The sequence below is a fragment of the Lepidochelys kempii genome, chromosome 9, assembly GCF_965140265.1.
Source record: "Lepidochelys kempii isolate rLepKem1 chromosome 9, rLepKem1.hap2, whole genome shotgun sequence".
Taxonomy (NCBI): domain Eukaryota; kingdom Metazoa; phylum Chordata; order Testudines; family Cheloniidae; genus Lepidochelys; species Lepidochelys kempii.
The window spans coordinates 39,436,128-39,458,250 of record NC_133264.1 but is presented as its reverse complement, the minus strand read 5'-3'; the positions used below and the strand labels follow the sequence as shown (position 1 = coordinate 39,458,250).

The window sequence follows — 22,123 nt, the reverse complement described above, 5'->3', positions numbered from 1 at the left end:
CCCTTTCTGCACATTCACTGACTACTGCTGTGGGAATAATGATTTGAGGGAAGAGGTGGTCGCTCCAGAAATGTGGCCCATTTAGGACTTTAAAGGTGAATACCAGCACTTTGAATTCCATCCAGAAGGCCTCAGGTAAACAGTGCAGATTTCTTGTGCACCAGTATCATGCACCCCAGTGTAAGTTCTAATTAATAAATGGGCTCCTCCATTCCGGACTAGACATCTACTTTTTCATTCTCTTGATTTATCTCCTCATAAATATATGTTCCATCGTGCTGTGTGCTAGCCCCATTGAGTAATTATGTAATCTTCTTGATGTTGCCCTTGTGTTTCTTTCCTTTTGCCAGTTTAATTGGTTAAGTTGCCTTTAACACTGTTTGACACCCAAGAAACAACCCAGAGGGCTACAGTGGTGCTGCTTTGAAAATGATACACAAAGATTAAAAGGCCCATCAGGACAGAACCAGTGCTGCCTTGATATAGATGAACATCTTTGTCTCATACATTCATCACAGCTCTTAGGGAATGCTGCATACAGGTCCATAAATTTTGCTCTGACTTAACAGATCAAGACAGGAACCAGTAGAAAGAATTTACTAATATATAGTAAATTCACTGTTTCATGACACTGAAGAGTGTTTTCAAGGATTTTCTCCTTAATCTGTGAAAATAATAATCTGACACTTTTGAGATTGGGAACCCCCATGCACTTTTGTGCTGCTGTAAACAGACCTCAAATCAAAGGAGATGGGGAATCACAAAATATTTCTTTCAAGACCAACGAAATTCCTGCATCTTGCAGTCAACACAAGAAAGTCAATTGTCATAACTAGAATTTCTGTTTTACGCACAGCTCTAGTCGTAACTCCTCCTCTGAATCTTTATTCTCTAACCTAAGATTCCTATAATTTATTTAACAATAGTGCTGTCCCCTAGAGGGAGTAATTCTTAACCTGTCTCTTTAACAGTTCAGATACAGAGTATACGATAGTTAGAACATTCCTGGCAAGGTAAATAAGGGTTGCTTTTAGGAGTCATTAGGCAAGTATGTTGGTTTCCTGACCTGTATTTTTCAGGAGGGTAGGGAGAGACTGCTTTAATTAAAGGAATTTTAGAGTTGTTAAGACTGGGAACCAGCCCACAAAATAGCAGAGCGCTACACAGGGCTGTCCTTACCCATATGCAAAGTACACAGCTGTGTAGGGCACGAGGAAACTTGGGGCACCAAATTGCCCCAATTTTCCTGGTGCCCTACACAGCTGCGTGCTGCTCCAGCGGCCAGCCCGATCCCCCGACCAGCTGAGCCACCCAGGAAAGCTGCCTCTGCCCCTGCTCTGCCTCTTCCCCATGGCCCCCGCCCCTGCTCCACCCCAGCCCCACCTCTTCCCACCCCTGCTCCACACCAGCCCCGCCCCTGCTCCACCCCTTCCCCTGAGCAATGTCCCGGGGGACTGCAGCAGGGGTCAGGGTGCCCTGCACTCACCGGGCAGCGGGAAATGGAGCGACCCAGCCCTAGCCTGCTCTGCGCCGCTGATGAGTGGTGGAGGGCGGTTCCCCTTTGCCCTCCAAGTCCCGAGCCAGAGGAGCGGAGCGGGTTGGGGCCTGGTCACTCCACTTTCAACCACCCCGTGAGTGTGGGGTGCATTCACTGGGCATCAGGAAGTGGAGTGACCCGGCCACAACCCTCTCCGCTCCACCGGCTTGTGCTGGGGGGAGGTTTCCCCTCTGGCCCCCAAGCCAGCCCCCCCGCGGAGTCCTGGGGCCACCAACCCCCTGCGGGGGCACTGCATAGGGTACCAAAATGTCTAGGGCTGGCCCTGGCGCTACAAGATAATTGTTAGAGACTGGAGAGAAAAAAATTACTTTGTTGCAAAATTTGCTCAGTTTGATACACTGGCCTGAGAGGCAAGGAAGAGACTTGAAGCGTTCTATTACCAGCAGGAGAGTGGGGTCGGGGAGAGAAAACCTTTTGTAGTGATAAACACCCATTTTTTCATGGTTTGTGTGTATAAAACATCTTCTGTATTTTCCACAGTATGCATCCGATGAAGTGAGCTGTAGCTCACGAAAGCTTATGCTCAAATAAATTGATTAGTCTCTAAGGTGCCACAAGTACTCCTTTTCTTTTTGCGAATACAGACTAACATGGCTGTTACTCTGAAACCTGTATCTTGATCCAGGTTCTGCATCTCTGAAACTTGCATACAAGAAATAACCTCATGTCTCTCTTGTACTCCTACCAAAATTATACTTGGATTTATTTCAGGGTAGCTGTAAGCTTCCACTTGTTAAATATATGCTTGTCTGTTTCGTTCACAGGAAGTGTTCATGTATGGAGATGAAACCATGAAGAGAAAGCAGAACGACTAATAATGCTTTTCCGAAATCGTTTTCTGATCTTGCTGGCTTTGGCAGCCTTATTAGCCTTTTTGAGCCTCAGCCTACAATTCTGTAAGTAAAACCTCCTTTTGTTTTTGCCTACAATATGCCCATAGTGTAGCCAAATGTGTTAGGTTTTTTCCTTTAAAAAAAGCCTTTTGTGTCCTTTCTTAAGCATTTGTGTTTTTTATATAAATGTACATATTTTTTTCTTTTAAATTTCCTTTTAGAAGGTAAAATTTAAGAATAAAAATAGTGAAATGGTACATTGCACACTATATTATAAAATCAGGACAATTTGACAAAAGATCAAGTTATGCAAAGCTGATGTAGGTAAAAACATTAATTTGTTTTATATTGGAGCAAGCAAGACAGAATCCAGTGTATTGCTCTGACAGTACTGAGCGCTGAGACTCTTCCCTTCTTTCGTCTTATCTGCACAAGGAAATTTAACCGAGTTTTAACAAAACTCTTGACAATTGAGTTAGCTGACACAATGCTCACCACAAGCGACTGATTGATGTAGAAAAAGGCAAATCCATGTTTCATGTTCTGTCAGCTAGTCATGGGTAGTTCCAGTAAGGTTTACCCAAAACTAGCAGATACAGTGCTAAGCATGACTTGTCCTTGTCTCCAGGCAGCACTGTGTCAGCTAACTCAAAAATCAGCTTTACAAATGAAATTTCCTAGTGAAGGTGAGGCCTATGCACAAACCTAATCTTTCTACTATTATGAACAAAAATAAATAGGTGTTGACTGAAGGTAAGAAGAAAAGTATAGACAGAATTTAGGGAAATGTCTTCTCCTACACTGGATGTGTGTAGTTTAGTTAGGAAATACTTGAACTCTTCAGCCCTTGTATTTAATTTTATCAAATTTTCATTGTAATTCTCTATTTCTTTCACATCCATGGAGTAAAATGTGCTCTGTTTAGCAGCCAAAATAACACCTATAAAGATGTATAGTAGAACCTCAGAGTTACGAACTCTTCAGGAATGGAGGTTGTTCATAACTCTGAAATGTTCATAACGTTGAACAAAACGTTATGGCTGTTCTTTCAGAAGTTTACAACTGAACATTGACTTAATACAGCTTTGAAACTTTACTATGCAAAAGAAAAATGCTGCTTTTAACCATCTTAATTTAAATGAAATGTGCACAGAAACTGTTTCCTTCCCTTGTCAAATCTTTTTTTAAACTTTATTTTTTTAGTGATCTATGTTTAACACGGTACTGTACAGTATTTGCTTTTTTTTTTTTTTTTTTTGGTCTCTGCTGCTGTTTGGTTGCGTACTTCCAGTTCCAAATGATGTGTGTGTGGTTGACTGGTCAGTTCATAACTCTGAGGCTCTACTGTACCTTGCATTTAAAATGTATCATATCTTGAATAATATTTAACTGGTTTTTCAGGCACAGAGTTTTCACACTGCATTTTTGCATTAACTACTCTTCTGCAAAATGTAATCCAAAAACCTATGGCTCACCAAAAAAAACAAAAAAATCCTCTTAGAGAATTTGCCCTTATTGGGTAGGATGTGAGCCAGGCACACTGAAGGTCTGCTGCATGCCATGCCTTACGGCTATACGTGCCTCTGCCTTAAGTTTCTGTGTGGGAGGTGATAGTCCTAGAGAGAGGCCAGTTAAAATTTGAGACAGAAAAATATTACCTCAAATGTAAAAATGAGTGTGATACCAAAAATAGATACCCCATAAAGAAGAATCCTTACTCAGAGAGGATGTGTGTAGGTGAGTGAGAATCCTGTGAAATGTCTTCAAAAAGGCAGGTAAGTAATTTTCACTTCTTTAAAGAAACCATTTTCGCACAACACCTGGAGAGTAAGAAGACAGAAGGATGTTTCAAAAGGAAAGTAGGCTGCAGCAATCAAGGGTGGCACTGACAGTGGAATAAAATCAGAGTTTTTATATAAAGAGGACTAAAAGACCATCCAGCAGGTACCAAACGGACTAAAACTCAATCAGATAAGCTGCCAATATTGAAACAAATAACAGCTTCAATTAGCTGAAAGGTTTAGCCAAAATTAAAAGAAATGACATTTCTGAAACAAACAGGACTTTTTTGGAGATGGGAGAGGTGAGCTCCCTTTATCATGGAAATATTCTGGAGTACAGAGAGGTTAAATCTAAGCAAGAATTCTTAGTAAGCTTGTGGAAGTGGCAGCCTTGCCTTTGATGAAGGTGGCCTTTTAGCTTCAGGCCAGCCAGATAACAAGAGGAAATGCAACTGGAAGTCTATTTAAACATGGTCCTCATGGTAACAGCAGTGCCTAACAAATTGGTGTCAAACAGAAAGTTGGGTGGAGTTCCTAAGATCTTTTGTCAGCTCCAGATTCTGCTTCAAGGACCTGTTCACATTGAGTGTGTCAAGAAAGGCCTGGCTCAGATGATCATGCAGCTTGGAAAAAATGTTGGCAGGATGTTGTTCTCCTTAAGGCGGAACTCCAAGAAAAGCTTGGAGAGGAATCTTAAATGAGTCTGTAGTACCAATTTATCTTTTTCAAATTTGATATACAGTCAGTCAGGTACTAAAGTCTGAGGGCATGTCTACGCTAGAAACTTAAGTTGACCTATGTTAGGTCAACGTACAACCACCTCAGCGATTAGTGCAGTGGTTCATGTAGACACTGCCCTCCTTCTGTGGGTGGTGTGGTAGAAGCACTAGGAGTGCTTCCACCAACTTAAGAGGGGCAATGTGTGGGGCTGAGAACCTGGGCACCCCCATAGGCGCAGGGCTGCACTCCCCCGTCCTCTGGCTCTCGGCTCCCTGCTGCTGAGACCCTGGCTGTCCCCCCGGGCTCCCAGCGGGGAGCTTCGTGCCCAGAGTCTAGGCAGCTCCCGGGCTCCCATTAGGGAGCTGGTAGCCTCCAGGCAGCACCAAGGCTCTAGTTAGAGCTCTCCCCCACCCACCCTGCACTGACAGTCTGACTTTCTTGTCAATTTTGTGGCTCCAGAATGGAGCCTTGAAATTGACAAGAATGACACCAACAACTCCATGTAAATGACCAGTGTCTACACAGACACTCTGTCGCCCTAACTACATAGACATAAGCTCTGTGCCTCTCGTGGAGGTGGAGTTGTTATGTCAGTGTAGTAGGGCACTTACGTCGGCAGGAGCAAAGCTGTAGTGTGTACACTGACATAATTAGGTTGACATAATTAGGTTGACCGTACATCGACCTAATTTCATAGAGTGGACCAAGCCTGAGGCCCACTCGCTCAGCAAGCAAGTCACTATCACCAGGAAAATGATCTCCCGTATAAGAAACTTAAGTTCACAGTAATCAAATGTTTTGAAAGGAACGTTTATCTTACCCAGTATTCCATGACACACAGCAGAAGACTTTATAATGGGGAGCGAGGATTCAAAAGTGTCAAGCCCCCATGAGCCATAAATTACCGTGGACTAGGTAAATCAGTGGACGGTAAATCACCGTGGACTAGGTAAATCAGGAAGAGGGATTTTTTTCAGTCATTCTAGTTAGTGTATGTATCCATCTTATCTTTTATTACACACTGAAGTCTCTTTGAAATGTTACTTACATGCTTCATAATAGCTTAACACAGCTCCTTGCAGTTGTCCACTATGCAGTCCTGGGATGCTGCTTCATTTTCTTCGGTATTATAGCTTTTCTTAATTTTTTTTCATTACACCTAAATTATTTCTGTTGTGTTCAAATCAGATTACTGTGATTATGGCATGAAATACTTAAGTTTGTGTCATTCAGGTCCCCCCCTCCAAAGACTTGTGTTCATTTTGATGCTTGTTTTGGTCATTGTCTTGTTGCAATAAATCCTCTTTCAGACTTCCTCCCTCAAAAATTCATCAGTTATTCTAATATTACTTCATACAGTACAGTGTCTCTTATGATGTCAGTGAAACATAGCTCACCATCACCTTTAGAAGAGATACGTTCCTCACAGTATGCTTGGTTCCCACTTTTATGCAAAATGGTTGTAAAATAATCTCTTTCAGGTTTGATATATTTTAGATATAATGCTTTTTCATCTGAGTGTAACATGCTCATTTTCTGTTTTATTAGACTGCAAAACTTAGTTTCCAAACTTTGTTTTTCCAAGCTGTCTTAAGCAAATTTAATTTCATTTCCTTATGTTTTGGTTTCAAATCATGGAGTGGTAATTACAGTGGACTGGGACTTAGAATATTTAGACCTGGAAAAATACCCAAACCATGATAAGTTAGAGGAGCCAGAGATGCATTTGAAGCCAGATATCTCATGAAATGTTAAGAGTGGAAATGAATGCTTCATACTAATATAAATCTGTGAATCTATTACTAAATGGTGTATTAGTGGGACAAGATAGGTGAGGTAATATCTTTTATTGGACCAACTTCTGTTTGGTGAGAGAGACAAGCTTTCAAGCTTAGACAGCACTCTTCTCCAGGTCTGGGAAACTTAATGTCACTGCTGAATGTAAGGTGGAACAGATTGTTTATCATAAGTTGTTAACACATTTCAAGGGACCAATCGAGGTGAAGTGGCATTTGTTACTAGTCCCAACAGGCCACCATAAGGCAGTGTTTCACCTAACTTCATTGTACTCCTTTTGAACATAAGAATGGCCATATTGGGTCAGACCAGTGGTGTTTGTAGCTCTGAAGTTCTTCTGTATACATACAAAATAATGGGGTCTAAATTAGTTGTTACTGCTCAGGAGTGAGCTCTTGGAATCATTGTAGATAGTTCTTTTAAAATATCTGCTCAGTGTACAGCAGTCAGTCAAAAAAGCTAACACTGATAAGAACCATTAGGAAAATGTCATATTGCCTCTATATAAATCCATGGTAAGGCCATATCCTTTTCTTTCCTGGGTATCTGGCTGGTGAATCTTGCCCATATGCTCAGGGTTCAGCTGATCGCCATATTTGGGGTCGGGAAGGAATTTTCCTCCAGGGCAGATTGGAAGAGGCCCTGGAGGTTTTTCGCCTTCCTCTGTAGCATGGGGCATGGGTCACTTGCTGGAGGATTCTCTGCTCCTTGAAGTCTTCAAACCATGATTTGAGGACTTCAGTAAGCTCAGACATAGGTGAGAGGTTTATTTCAGGAGTGGGTGGGTGAGATTCTGTGGCCTGCATTGTGCAGGAGGTCAGACTAGATGATCATAATGGTCCCTTCTGACATTAATATCTAGGTATCTATGTATATCTTGAATACTGCATGCAGATCTGGTCGCCCCATCTCAAAACATATATATTAGAAATGGAAAAGGTACAGAGAAGGGCAACAAAAATGATTAGGATTTGAAACAGCCTTCGTATGAGGAGAGATTAAAAAAGACTGGGACTTTCAGGGTGGAAAAGAGAAGACAAGAGGTGTTATGATAGAGGTCTATAAAATCTTGACTGGTGTGGAGAAAGTGAATAAGGAAATGTTATTTACTCTTTCATATGACACAAGAACCAGGGGTCAGCCTATGAAATTAATACGCAGCAGGTTTTAAACAAACAAAATAAAGTGCTTCTTCACACAATGCACAGTCAACCTGTGGAACTTGTTTCCAAGGGATGTTGTGAAGGTCAAAATTATAATGGGGTTCAAAAAAGAACTAGATAAGTTCAAGGAGGATAGGCCTATTAATGGTATTAGCCAGGATGGTCAGGAATGCAATCCCATCTGTGTCCCTAGCCTCTGTTTGCCAGAAGCTGGGAGTGGACAACAGAGGATGGATCACTCGATGATTGCCTGTTCTGTTCATTCCCTCTGAAGTACCTGGCAGTGGCCACTGTTGAAAGACAGGATACTGGGCTTGATGGACCATTAGTCTGATCCAGTGTGGCCATTCTTATATTCACAGTAGAGTGGGAGGAGATGGGCTCCTGATTTGTCTGCTTCACGTGGATTGTGAAATTGGGGGCAAAGCTTCAGACTCTACTTTCAATCCCTGCCCTAGCAACTTCAGCTAAATTAGTGCTTAGGACTTCAACTGCTGAAATGCATGATGGCTCTGAAGTGAATTGCAGCAGGTGGACAGGCCCCCAATTTGTACAACTAGTAAATATCCTGAGTAATGTTTTCAAGTAATGGGCATCTATTTATGTCCATAACTCCTCTTTCTATTTTCCTCCCCTTGATATATGTGGCAGGGGGTTTGTTCATGGATAACTTTTTCTTTTATTTACTTTTTCTAGTAAGTGCACAGAGTATTTACAGCATTTTTCTGTAGTATTTTGCTTAAGTATATAATATAAAACTTTTTAAAAGACTAGTTTCAGAGGGAGTTCTGGACATTTTTTAAATAATTTACTTTATTGATTGTGTGGTCTAGTGTTTGAAGTAAAGGATTAGGAACCAGATATGTTCTCAGTTTCAGTTGGCTGATCTACTGACAAACAGTAGAACATTAAACTCAAATCAGCTCAGCTATAAAGCAAGGTTTCCTTGAACAGATGGTGCCTCTGAATTGATGTATGCTTTACATTTTTAAATAGTATAGAAAAGTAAGTGCTGCTTTAAAACAAAATTCTACTTGAGCTAATTGTCTCTGACTGCCAGATACCACAGCATATTTTCAACTAGCAGATCTTACAACCCTGAATTATTATGTGGTAGGCTAAATCTCAAACAGTATGCAGCTGTTGACAATTAAAGTTTATTGGTAAATGTGAGCTGTTGCCCTGTTGCAAATATATCTGAGTACAGTAATGTTACACATGTAAATAGTGATTATATATTTATTTCTATATAACATTATGTTTCTAAATAGCCATGATATCCTTTTTTGCCTCTTTGTATACTGTTTTTGTCTGCCTTATGGCTGCCACAGGCCTGAGTGGCTCCCATCAAATTGTGGGGTGCGCCGGGCCATGCCCCCGAGTTAGAACATCTGTGCTAAATGGAAGACAGAAAGTGCAGGGCGGGGGCACATGGCCCTGTGTGCCCCCCTTCGCATGATGCCTCTGGGGTGATTGGTGGAGAGTGCTCTAGCTATTCTTGCTGGTGGCCGGGAACCACATGCTGAGCCTAAACGCTTTTCTTCCGTAATCAGCAAGCAACTCCCTGGAGGAGCTGCCTTTTCCAGTTGCTGCTCTGGCCCTTCTCCCCAGACTGTTTTAGGCACTTCTTTTATCCTTCTGGGCAGGTTCCATGTACTTTTTTAAAAAAACTGATTTTGTGAGACCCTTTTGCTTGGGTGCTTTGGCATTCTGGGAAGTGCTTCAGACCTGTTTTGCTGTTTTGCTTTGGCATCTGCCCCTTCATTTTACTGCTTTGATGCTGTATTGGTAGAGTGCTTGTTTCTTTGTGTTTAACGTGGGCCTTGATTGTCCCACCTAGTTTTTGTGGCGCATCAGCACCTGCCTTAGTAATTGAGAATTGGGGTTTTTTTGTTACTGCTTGGGCACTTACATCGGTGCTTCAGTGCCTGTGTGTGTGGCACAGTAGTCATTCTGGTTGTGTTTTGGAGCACCTCCTTTGACTCCACTTTGGTACTTTTGCCTTCCTGTTTTGCATTGTTTTCTGCTTCTGGTTTAGCCATGTGGGGTGGTCCTAAAGAGACATACAAGATTCTCCTGTAGTGAGGCACTGGACTCCCACATTAATGGGTTTATTGTTCTGCCTATATTCTTTTCATACTCACACGGTTCCTCTTCCTCATATGTTCAATGTAGAGACACACTTCACAGATCTATTAAGTGAACTAATGCCCTTGAAAGACCACCCAACTTCTTGCTTCATTTAACGCCAGTTTGCTGGGCTGTTATCCAAAGGACCATCCCTAAATAGCTTTCTGATTTGTCACTATTACAACTTGGTTGGCCATGTAAAGGCTTTCTTGAAGCCTTGCAGTTCTACTTTAGAGAAGCAGAATTTCAGGTTGGTAATTTTCTCTATCAACACCATGGAGGTTTATGTAGGAAACTGAAAAGCAATTTTAGGTAACAGTTAACAGTTTTTAGGGACTGCATTATGTAAGTTGTATCATTGCTTTGTTTTGGTTGAGATAACTGACTTCCCTGAAACCCACAGCATCCATCCTTCCCAGAGTTGTCTATTTAGTTCTGTTAATAGACTCTTATTTCCAAGGTGAAGTAGTTGCATTTTAAATACTCTGAAATAATTGGATGCAGAACAACATTCCATACAGTAATGGAATAATTTGTTAAATGATAACTAGTTTTATGGTTTTCAATTAGCATAAATCTTCCATAATTAAGAGAATTCCTTGCTGCTGCATAATAAACATGCAACTTCTTAAATTGACAATTTCAAGGAAAATTACTTTATGCTTTTAGTGAGAAAGGGAAATCAAGTACACAAACACACTTTGACGTTCACCAGGTTAACTATATTGAGAATATAGCAACTTTGAATGCAGCTTAACTTTAGAATTATCTTCTGTAGTGCAAATACATTTGTTTTGTTTGTTATGGTTGTCATCTGTATCCAAAGAAAATCAAATTAAAACAAAGACAGAATTTTTTTTCTCTTTCAACTTGCTATCAAATTAATACAAATTAGTAAGCTAAACCTTGGCATAGTGAATGTCTCTGATTGTTCATCTTAGTACCGTAATAGCAAAGAAAAATAAAGCACAAAACCAAACACCCAGAACTTTGTACTTTGAATCAAGAGAATGAACAATAGTAATGATTCTTCATGTGTGGTTTATATATTAAAATACTATATGTTTTTAAATCACACCACCTAAAGTTTATGGTACAATATATTATCCATTAAACAGAGGCAGAGGTAAGTGTGTGTGACAGAATCTGTTACATTTTCAAGAAATTGAGTCTTTAAGAGAAAAAGGCACAATGAATGCATAGGGATGGATGGCAGCTCCTGCTTCTTTCCACAAAGACCACAATTGAGTATGTTGGAGGAACCATTTTAAAAACTCTGCTTTACCACAGCTCAGGCTGACTTGGTTTAAACAGGATTTGGTCAGTTAATATGGAAAACTGTGAAAAAAGTATTTTCTAGGCCACAGAACTGTTTGTAAACTCAGTTTAATCCTATGTTTTGACCCCGTCTGTGATGGTTTGCTGAGCTCTAAACACAGATTGTGAGAGTCAGGTTAAAACATGATTAAAGATGAGCGTATGTATATATATGGGGCGGGGGGAGACAGAGCGAGAGCGTGCAAGCTTAATATTTGGCAAAAACTAATTCTAAATCAATAGCTAGGTTTCTAAAAATCTTAAGACATCACTCAGACCAAATTATAGCAGGAGGGAAATGAGAATGGAAAATCAAGAGTGTTGGTAACAAATAGCTATCTCATACAAGCAGGCTTGAATCTGGTGACTGAATGTGCAAAAAGTGTTACATGTAATTAACAATTATATTTAAGCCTTGTAATTGTAATAGTCATCTTTATTAATATAATTCCATCAAAATAAAAAACGAATTCCTGCTTCCAAATTAAAAAAGGTGGAACCCTAATAAATGCACCCTAATTCCAGTTTAATTCTTGGTTTGAATTTTGGATAAATAGTAAAAGAAGTTCAAACTACTGTGATTCAACCAAGCAAATGGTTTTGGATAAAACTGGAACCAAACTATATTTGCTAGGAGTTCCCACCTTTATGAGTCTTTCCGTGTCCAATTAACCTTGGTATCTAATTCTTGGTTTTGTTTCTAATAACTAAGGCATCAAAGTGGAGTTTTGTAGAATACCTGCGTGTTTGGTTATTACTTTGCCTGTGAAGTTGTACCCTGTCAAGTCTATTCAAAAGACTCTGAGTGAAATCCTCTCCCCATTGAAGTTGAAGGGAGTTTAACGTCATTGGAGGCAGGATTTCACCCTCTGAAATTAGCTGTTTTAGAAATGTAACTATTAATTTTATATTCTGCATATGTACTTGATTTTAAATTCTGCTCACCTTTGAATGTATAAACTAGATTTCTTCACTTTGAAAATGTGTTAGTCCTTTCTTTCCTAATATATCCTTACCAACATAGGTAATTCAGCAGTTATTCAACCAGCCAGCCACCTACAAAAACTCCTTTTCATCCATTGATTGACTGTTGCTCTGAGTCATGCTGCTTTTCAGGGAATTAAAGATGCATTTCTGATTCCAGTATCTTTTTATCTTCTATGCTACATGACTCAATATCTTGTGGAAGTTGGTTCCAGAGTTTATGTATTGCGTAAACATGGGGTTTGCATACCAATATCCATTTTAAATTATCGCCTTTTCATTCCAAAGCCCATCTTGTTTTTGTTTACAGGAAAGAATAAGTAGGCAGGGCTTGATTGGCATCGATTTATTATTGTCTATCTATTTATCATATCTTTCTTTCCAAACTATGTAGCCCTAGGATTAAATTTAGCTTTCTGCTTTCAGGGAGGTGCAAACTTCACCAACTTGAGCCAGCCAGGCCCCTTAAGTCCCATGGCAGATATGCCTCTTAGTGCAGTGTTTGCATTGTGATTCTTCCTTGGGATTTCCATGGTAGTTCAGCTTTTAAGTTAGAACTGTGGCTGAATAGGAGCCACCACACCTCTGAGGGTTACCAAGAGGGAGGTATTTTGGAGCCAATACTGCCACTCTTTTTGGGTTGTGCTGGCTGTTTGTGTGCCACTCAGTGGTGGGGAGTTTGGGTGCTTTAATTCCACCATCCTGCTCCTGGCAGGCTTTCTGCTGCTGGGGTGGTGCACCAAGACTTGAGTCTAGCCCCTTGTAGCTTCTTAAATCATTGTCGGATGAAAGTTCTCCTATTGCCCCCACCCAGACCTCTATTTGTTGCCTTCTTGTAGACTCTTCTTTTTATGCTGGATTTTACTGAGATGCTATGATCAAAACTAAATACAGTGTTCAAGGTAAGAAAGTACCTTTAGCTTTCATAGTGACATTTTACATCTCTGTTGTACTCTGCCCCCTTTTAATACAGCCTCTTGTTTTTTAGGCTGATGCTTTGTTGGAGCCGTTTAGTCATGCTTGATCATTTTCCTGAGTGCTCACAATTAATTCAGAATGCATTAGTCTTGCCCATTTCATTTTAGTTCAGAGCTTTCAAAATGAATACCATCTAGTCCCGGTTATTAATTGCAATCTAATTTCTCATAATAGTTCATTGGTCTTCTGCTTGGAACTTTTTGTCTCTGGCTGTGCCTTACCCTTCAATGAAGAATAGCTCTGGCATAGGTATCTCTTAATCATTCTCTGTGATGAAGAATGTAAATAGGTCATCGTGTATCTTTCCTGAATTTTCCTTTATTCTTCTCAATTGCCCCCTTCTTACAACCCTGGCGCTTTAGTAGATGTATAGGTGGTCCTGCAAGCTTTTATTTCTGATACACTTAAAATTCCTTTTTCTTTGGCTAGCTGTTCAGGTTTCTTCTTAGCCCTCTTAATCTTCATCTTACATTTTAGCCATCAGTCTGTTCTGTTCCATTATCCTCAGTTGTGCTGGTTTCCATTTTTTGAAAAGAGGTAATAGTTTATTCAGACTAAAGTATCATGTCATTTAATAATGCAGGAGTTTTTCCTAACCCTTTCTTGTATTCCAGGGTTTGCATATCTTTGCTGACTAATAAGATTTCTTAAGTTGCTTCCATGCTGATTCTGTGGATTTTAATGCTTTCCCTTCAGGCAGGTTTTGATCACTTACGTTTTAATGGAATCCCTTTTCCTGAAGTTACTTTAAAAAAAAAAATCATTCAATAAAGTCTCCTAAGGATGTGGCAGGACATTGCTATATCTGTCACGGGTAAAATTAGTGTTTTGAAATCTTCCCATTTTCATTTGGAGGAATTCAGTGTGCCAACTGTTGTTTTGGACCCCCAGCATTCACAATGCACAGATGCGCACACCACTGTTTGGAGCAGACAAGCGAGGCTAACCTTTGTCGACTTTCTCTGTGCCACTCTCTGCTACTTCAGTGCCAGCGTAGGTGCACATGTTAGTATAAAAGTCCCAGTGGAGCAAATTCTGCTCCCACAGTGCACAAGTCACTGCGTAGGTGCCTGTCTGGTGGAGTTTTTGAGCTCTACTTCTCCAAAGTTCAAAAGACACTTACCTGTACATTTAATATTGTGTGCTTCCTCAGCGTAAACTTCTCCATTGTAGTATTGCTGTAAGATGACTTTTCAGCAATGTCCTCTTGGGCATGTGCTCCTTGCTAGTCTGAGGCAAACATCCATGTCCTAGTGGCCATTATGACCAACTGTGAGATAGGCGCAGCTAAGCTCTGTAATTTGGAATAACTGGTTTTGTGAACACTTTGCTAAGCAGGGCATTACTCAGTATCGCTGACAGTGCAAGGATAAAATAAAAGAAACGAAAGATTAGTTCAGGATAGCAGATGGTCAAGCACAAGAGGGAAAACCTGCCAATTTTATGTAGCAGTATATACTTTGGAAGAAAATGTAGGTTTATATCCTTAGCATTTTGTCTCTTGTAAGAAAGCTTTGGAATTAAAAAATGAACAGAAAATGTTACCTTTACCACATTCCAAGGATTAACTATCATTAATATGCCTGTTAACCCTCTCATTTCAATGGCCACTGCTGAATTACAAACATTGAAAAGCAGAAGAACAAGATGTCTGGTATCATAATTCGCCAGTCACTTGACCAATTTGAAGGGAAAGAAAAAGAGAAAAATTGTTTCTGGAAATGCAGAGGGAAATGATAAAGGTTTCTGAGATTTTTTTTTTTTTTTTTGAAAGAAAAAGAACAATTCAGGCACAAGGAACTGCTGCACACTTTCACCTGTGCCACAGATGAAGACAAAGAAAACTAGAACACAGAGCACATACATTTCATGTCTCTGTTCTTAAGGCCATGCTTCTTTCCCAGTTTTCTTCTCTTACACTAGATACTTACAGCAATTGGTGTCCATGTTTGTGGTGTTTGTTACAGTTAACTTGTACTAGTTTCTTTTGTCAAGAATCTGTCAAGCATACTTCATTTTACCATCAGTAAGTACATTATTCAGTCTCTATACCTTTCATCCTGAGTTGAGTTTGGCAGACTTTAGGGTTCAGTCCTAATTAGTTCACAGTCTGATGTGCTATGACAGCATTCTAGATAAACTGGTAAAAATTATACAATTTACAAGATTACATTGCACTCTACATACCACCTTTCGTCCAAGGATCTCAAACAAGCCCCTGCGGGTAGGAAAATAACATGTCTGTTTTACTGTATGTAAGCAATCGTGTTCACATCTTATTACTAGATCACCCATAGCACAAACAATACATTGATTTTAATAATGCTTTCAAAGGGCAGGATTACATTTTGTCTTCTATAGAATTTGAAAATGTTTACAACCAGTAAGGTGGTTTTATTTTTGACAAGTCAGAAATGCTGAAAGTTCTCTAAGCAATGCCACATATCCTTGCTGTTATGCCAATTAAAAAAAAAATCTATAAAAGTGTTCCGGAGCCATATTGGCGTACTGTGATGAAATTCAAGCCTCCATTATACAGTTTAACAGATTTAATTTAACTCAGTCTCAAAACATAACACTGTTATGCCTTCCCTGTTGCACTTTGGTAAAAGTAATGTCATCAGTGTAGAACCTTGCCTCTGCGTGCCAACTGCACAATGGCCAGCCACGTATGATTTTGTTTACTTCATTGAACTATTGCAAAGTTTCCAGATAACACATCTGGAAATAGTAAAGCAATCCTCAGAAATCTTGGTTGGAGATGGTGAGGCTAGCGGGACTGCAATGCCACCTGCATGCAGGTGGCATGCAGTGCTCTATTTCTTTTTTCTTACGTGGGCCATGCAGCATCTGTGTCTTCCTCAGTATCTGACATAGATAGGGCCATAATGAAAGCAACCTAGCTGTGGCTGCATGCAGAGAAGATGGGTGTCTGGAGCAAATGGAAGGTAAAATGTCTGCCCCACATGATCGAGGAAGTTGGTTTTGTGTTTACTAACTTTCAAAGTTGCATTTCACGTACCATAATTCAGTAAAGTTCCAAATTAGAGGCCTCCTCAGTTGAAGTGCCGTACTGATGACCCTGTTCTGGTTATGGCAATAATAGTGACAAGGCAGTATTAAAACTAACATCTAAGTGGAGTTTGAAGTGTCACAGTGTTGTTAAAGGTGGGATTGCTTCCATGTGTGCTAATGCTAAACTGTAAAGAAAAGCAATAGCACAGGGTAGGAAGGGAACTCCTGACCTTCCTTCCCCCCTTTTTTGGAGGGAAGTGGGGACACGATAGCCTGGGGGAAGTCTTGTTTTTTTAAAACCTTATTTGACACTCTAAAGTCTATCAGTAGAAACCTGAGCAGCATCTGTTCCACAGTCCCTTTCTTTAGAAAACTTAAATTCCATTCCACTTTGTTAAATCATGCAACTGTATGTTTAATGAATGGGTGAGGTCTCAGAATTTCAATGGAAATTTCCTCACTTTCTACATGCATCCATATGTCTTGTGAATGGTATACTGGGAGCTCATTAGTTTTGTTTAGGGCTGTCGATTAATCACAGTTAACTCATGCTATTAACTCAAAAAATTAATTGTGATAAAAAAATTGTGATTAATTGCAGTTCTAATGCATTGTTAAACAGTAGAATGCCAATTAAAATTTATTAAAAATTTGTGGATATTTTCTATATTTTCAAATATATTGATTTCAATTACAACACAGGATACAACGTGTAAGGTGCTCATTGTATATTATTTTTATTACAAATATTTGCATTGTAAAAATGATAAACAAAAGAAATAGTATTTTTCAGTTCACCTCATACAAGTACTGTAGTGCGATCTCTTTATCCTGGAGGTGTAACTTACAAATATATATTTATTTTTGTTGTTGTTACATAACTGAGCTCAAAAACAAAACAATGTAAAACTTTAGAGCCTATGAGTCCACTCAGGCTGCCTCTTGTTCAGCCACACGAAGAGAAACAAGTTTCTTTACATTTACGGGAGATAATGCTGCCCACTTCTTATTTACAATGTCACCTGAAAGTGAACAACACTCTCATGGCACTTTTATAGCCGGTGTTGCAAGGTATTTACGTGCCAGATATGCTAAACATTCATATGCCCCTTCATGCTTCGGCCACCATTCCAGAGGACATGCTTCCATGCTGATAATGCTCATTAAAAAAATAATGCATTTATTAAATTTGTGACTGAACTCCTTGGGGGAGAATTGTATGTCTCCTGCTCTGTTTTACCAACATTTTGCCATATATTTCATGTTCTAGCAGTCTCGGATGATGACCCAGCACATGTTTGTTTTAAGAACATTTTTACTGCAGATTTGACAAAATGCAACAAAGATACCAATGTGAGATTTCTAAAGATAGCTACAGCACTGGATCCAAGATTTAAGAATCTGAAGTGCCTTCCAAAATCTGAGAGGGACGAGGTGTGGAGCATGCTTTCATAAGTCTTAAAAGAGCAACACTCTGATGCGGAAACTACAGAACCCAAACCGTCAAAAAAGAAAATAAACTTCTGCAGGTGCCATCTGACTCAGATGATGAAAATGAACATGCGCCAATCCACACTGCTTTAGATTGTTATCAAGCAGAACCTGTCATTAGCATGGATGGATGTCCTCTGGAATGGTGGTTGAAGCATGAAGGGACATCTGAATCTTCAGCGCATCTGGCATGTAAATATCTTGTGATGCCTGCCACAACAGTGCCATGCAAATACCTGTTCTCATTTTCAGGTGACATTGTAAAGAAGCAAAGGGCAGCATTATCTCCTGCATTTGTAAACAAACTTGTATCTCTGAGTGATTGGCTGAACAAGAAGTAGGACTAAGTGGACCTTTAGGCTCTAAAGTTTTACATTGATTTGTTTTTTTGTGTACATAATTCTACGTTTGTAAGTTCAACTTTCATGATAAAGAGATTGCACTACAGTACTTGTATTTTGAATTGAATGGTATTAGGTGAATTGAAAAATGCTATTTTGTTTTTTACAGTGCAAATATTTGTAATTAAAAATAAATATCAAGTGAGCACCATACAATTTGTATTCTGTGTTGTAATTGAAATCAATATATTTGAAAATGTAGAAATCATCCAAAAATATTTAAATAAATGGTATTCTATTATTGTTTAACTGTGCGATTAATTGCAATTAATTTTTTAAATCATGCTCTTAATTGTGATTAATTTTTTTAATCGCTTGACAGCCCTAGATTTGTTTAACATAAACTAATGTGAATGCACAAAATAACTTTTTTTTTTTTTTAAACTACTGCAACTCTGGCTCTGTCAAATCAAATCTGATCTTTTTTGACCAGATCAATAAAGGGGGAACCTCCACAACCTACTATCCCTGCCAGATTTTCACTTTCCACCAACTTTCCTTGGTCTTCAGGCTGTTTAAGAAAATAACTGACATTTTTCCTTTAACAGAAAAACTACACTCTTTTACTCCTGTGCTTAAAAATAGCTCAACCTTTTTAAAATTAGACTGGGGGGAGTATGGCGGGGAGAGGGAGGGTTTTCTCTTTGGTTTAGAGCACACCTACCAAATTTTAAGAAAATTAAAAAATTGAGAAAATTTAAGAGACCTCAAATGACACTTTATAATAATGGAAACATGTAGGTAAGCTTAATTATAGGGGTGTGTGTGTGTGCATGCCATCTATAGTAGTAATATTCCCAGACGGTAAGCACATCTCATCTCTAAGGAGCTGGGTAGGCAACATTATCAGGGCTCACAGAATATAAAAAAAAAACTTGTCAACTGGAATAATTAAAAGAGAAAGTATCAACCTGCATTCTTTTTGCCCCCTTTAGAAAAATGGTTAAAACTGATGGAGTGCAACACCAGTGACTTCAAAATACAGTTGGCACCCTCCTATTTTGCACCTCTCTGCTGCAGCTGTCCCTCTTGATATCTGACAAAGATAGTTGCCGCCTCTTTGCTTCTGAATGGACTTTCCTTGTGGCCTGCTCTGGCATGGCTGAGGTGTTAATTGTCCCTAATGACAATTTGACTGGAGGGCCATCTTCAGCTGTTAGTTTCTAAGATGTCACCTTAGTGGCTGTGTTTTAATGTCCGAATTTTAGTAGTTTTAAAACGCTGTTGGGCTCCTCACTCACTCACGCTGATGAGTAGGATGACCAGTCAGTATCCAGGATTTACCCACTCTGTTGGACTTCTTATTCTGCTTCTCCAGTTAGATATTTTGTGTCTCAGAGCAGGAAGGTGTCTGCTGCCGCCATATCAATCTGCCTTTTGTCTCTTGGTGACAGAAGGTTAAAGAAAAAGAGTAGGCAACCCTCAAGTGTGCTTCCTACAGCTGCACTTTCACATGAGGGACATAAGTGTGTGTTCTGTTTTGGAAGCTGTGGCAATCAAAATGCTGCTTCTGCAAAAGGGGAGAGAAGCCCCTGTGCAGGGCAGAGACACTCTTCAAAGCAGCAAAATCAGTGGCTAAGGTTGTCACTCAGGCTGGAAAAGACAAAATCAAAATCAGCCTACTCACTTCTTCAGACTCCTTGGTCCTTATCCATAGTCTCTCAAGAGTATCCTCCCAGTCACAGGATAGTGATCTCTTTCCTTTTTTTCAGAACAGCAGGGACTTTTGTCTGCAAATACAGGTGCAAACACCTGTGGGGTTTGGGGACTGTGTTCTTGGCTCTGGTTGAACAGATTTTTAGCAGGGCAAGTTATACCCAGACTCTCTAGGGACTGGTCCTCCTTTGGTCCGTCAATGCAAATGAAGAGGGAAACCACCATCTTCTGTCTCAACCAAGGCACAGAAAGCAATTTAACCAGTAAATGGGAATATAATTTGCCTTTTGTCATTTTGAACAGCAAACTTTCCTGTGCTCCCAAGGCTACAAATACAGCAATAAAGAGCAATAAAGGAAATTTTAAAAAATGTTGTAAACGTCTAATATTATCCAGTCTGATCTTGAAATAGACCCTCCAAAGGTCAGTGAACAAAATGAAAACTCAGTTTGTGGATTTTAGTGATTGCTGCTGGCAGCCTAATGTGTATATTTAAAAGTTCAGAAAACAATATTCCCTTTGAAATGCCTGCTGCTGTACTGATCATTGCCATCAGACAGTCATGGATTTATTTCTCTTTGGTAGGAAAGGAGGTTTGCATCCAATAGCATAAAGAGAACTACTCCAGTAAGCTTTTGATGATGTTTTTGTTCTCATTTGTGCTGAATGTTTGCTGCAGACATCTATGGTTAAGGTGAACTGGAACATAAAATGCTGCCACAGCAAGTATTTGTTCAGTTCTGTTGATGAAAAGCATTGGCCTGACAAGAACGTTTATTCAATGATATCTACTCCTTGGTCACTGTGCTTTTAAATATTTTGCTTAAATATTTGCAGTATGAACTCTTTGGCCCTCAGGTCTACTTCCCAGTTTATAAGTTACTAGCTGAGCTGCATGTCACAGTGTAGGATGCTCAGAATTGTATTCTGCTGTGAATTAGCTGTCTCCAACAGAAATGGCCTCAATCAGTATGACTCTAAATACAGATAAATGAGGAACAGTAGTAGATGCTATAATCCACAGTTAATGCAGATTTTGTATGTGCGTGCACACACTGCTCAGCCCCAAGTTCACCTTGTGTAACAGGGTAGGGTACTGGAGTACTCTCTGTGAGGCATAGGAGAAGGAAGGAATCCTCTTTCTTTCCTTCCTTCCTTCCTTCCTTCCTTCCTTCCTCCCAGTTCTGACCATTGAGCTGCTGCTGTGTGGCTGGTACTGTGACCTTGAGGCTGCAGTTTGCCCCCATCTAGCTCTTGTGTCTGTGGTTTGGACAAGGGACTGGGTTGGTGGATCTGCACAACAGTGAATCATCCACTGGCCTGTTTCCAGACCTTTCCCCATGTGCATGGGAGCTAAAGGAGGATTGAGTTCTTGGTATCTAGCACTGAACAAGGTAAGTTTATGTGGGGATGGCTCTATGCAGTTCAAAGGTGGGGCTGGGAACGGGGGAGATTTGACACATAGTTCTTGTCAAGGTTCCTCCCCCACTCTGAACTCTAGGGTACAGATGTGGGGACCTGCATGAAAAACCTCTTAAGCTTATCTTTACCAGCTTAGGTCAAAAGTTCCCCAAGGTACAAAATATTCCACCCGTTGTCCTTGGATTGGCCGCTACCACCACCAAACTAATACTGGTTACTGGGGAAGAGCTGTTTGGATGCGTCTTTCCCCCCAAAATACTTCCCAAAACCTTGCACCCCACTTCCTGGACAAGGTTTGGTAAAAAGCCTCACCAATTTGCCTAGGTGACTACAGACCCAGACCCTTGGATCTTAAGAACAATGAACAATCCTCCCAACACTTGCACCCTCCCTTTCCTGGGAAATGTTGGATAAAAAGCCTCACCAATTTGCATAGGTGACCACAGACCCAAACCCTTGGATCTGAGAACAATGAAAAAGCATTCAGTTTTCTTACAAGAAGACTTTTAATAAAAATAGAAGTAAGTAGAAATAAAGAAATTCCCCCTGTAAAATCAGGATGGTAGATATCTTACAGGGTAATTAGATTCAAAAACATAGAGAACCCCTCTAGGCAAAACCTTAAGTTACAAAAAAGATACATAGACAGAAATAGTTATTCTATTCAGCACAATTCTTTTCTCAGCCATTTAAAGAAATCATAATCTAACACATACCTAGCTAGATTACTTACTAAAAGTTCTAAGACTCCATTCCTGGTCTATCCCCGGCAGAAACCAGCATATAGACAGACACACAGACCCTTTGTTTCTCTGCCTCCTCCCAGCTTTTGAAAGTATCTTGTCTCCTCATTGGTCATTTTGGTCAGGTGCCAGCG

General features: G+C 40.0%; 1 protein-coding gene across 1 annotated transcript in view; it reads left to right on the top strand.

The window, feature by feature from the left end:
* PXYLP1 (2-phosphoxylose phosphatase 1) overlaps nt 1–22,123 on the top strand; it is a 102,481-nt gene that overhangs the window by 30,390 nt on the left and 49,968 nt on the right. The window contains exon 2 of the mRNA XM_073359962.1: nt 2,323–2,454. Within this exon, the coding sequence (XP_073216063.1) occupies nt 2,376–2,454 (79 nt within the window). The 5' untranslated portion in view covers nt 2,323–2,375. The remainder of the gene's footprint in view (nt 1–2,322; nt 2,455–22,123) is intronic.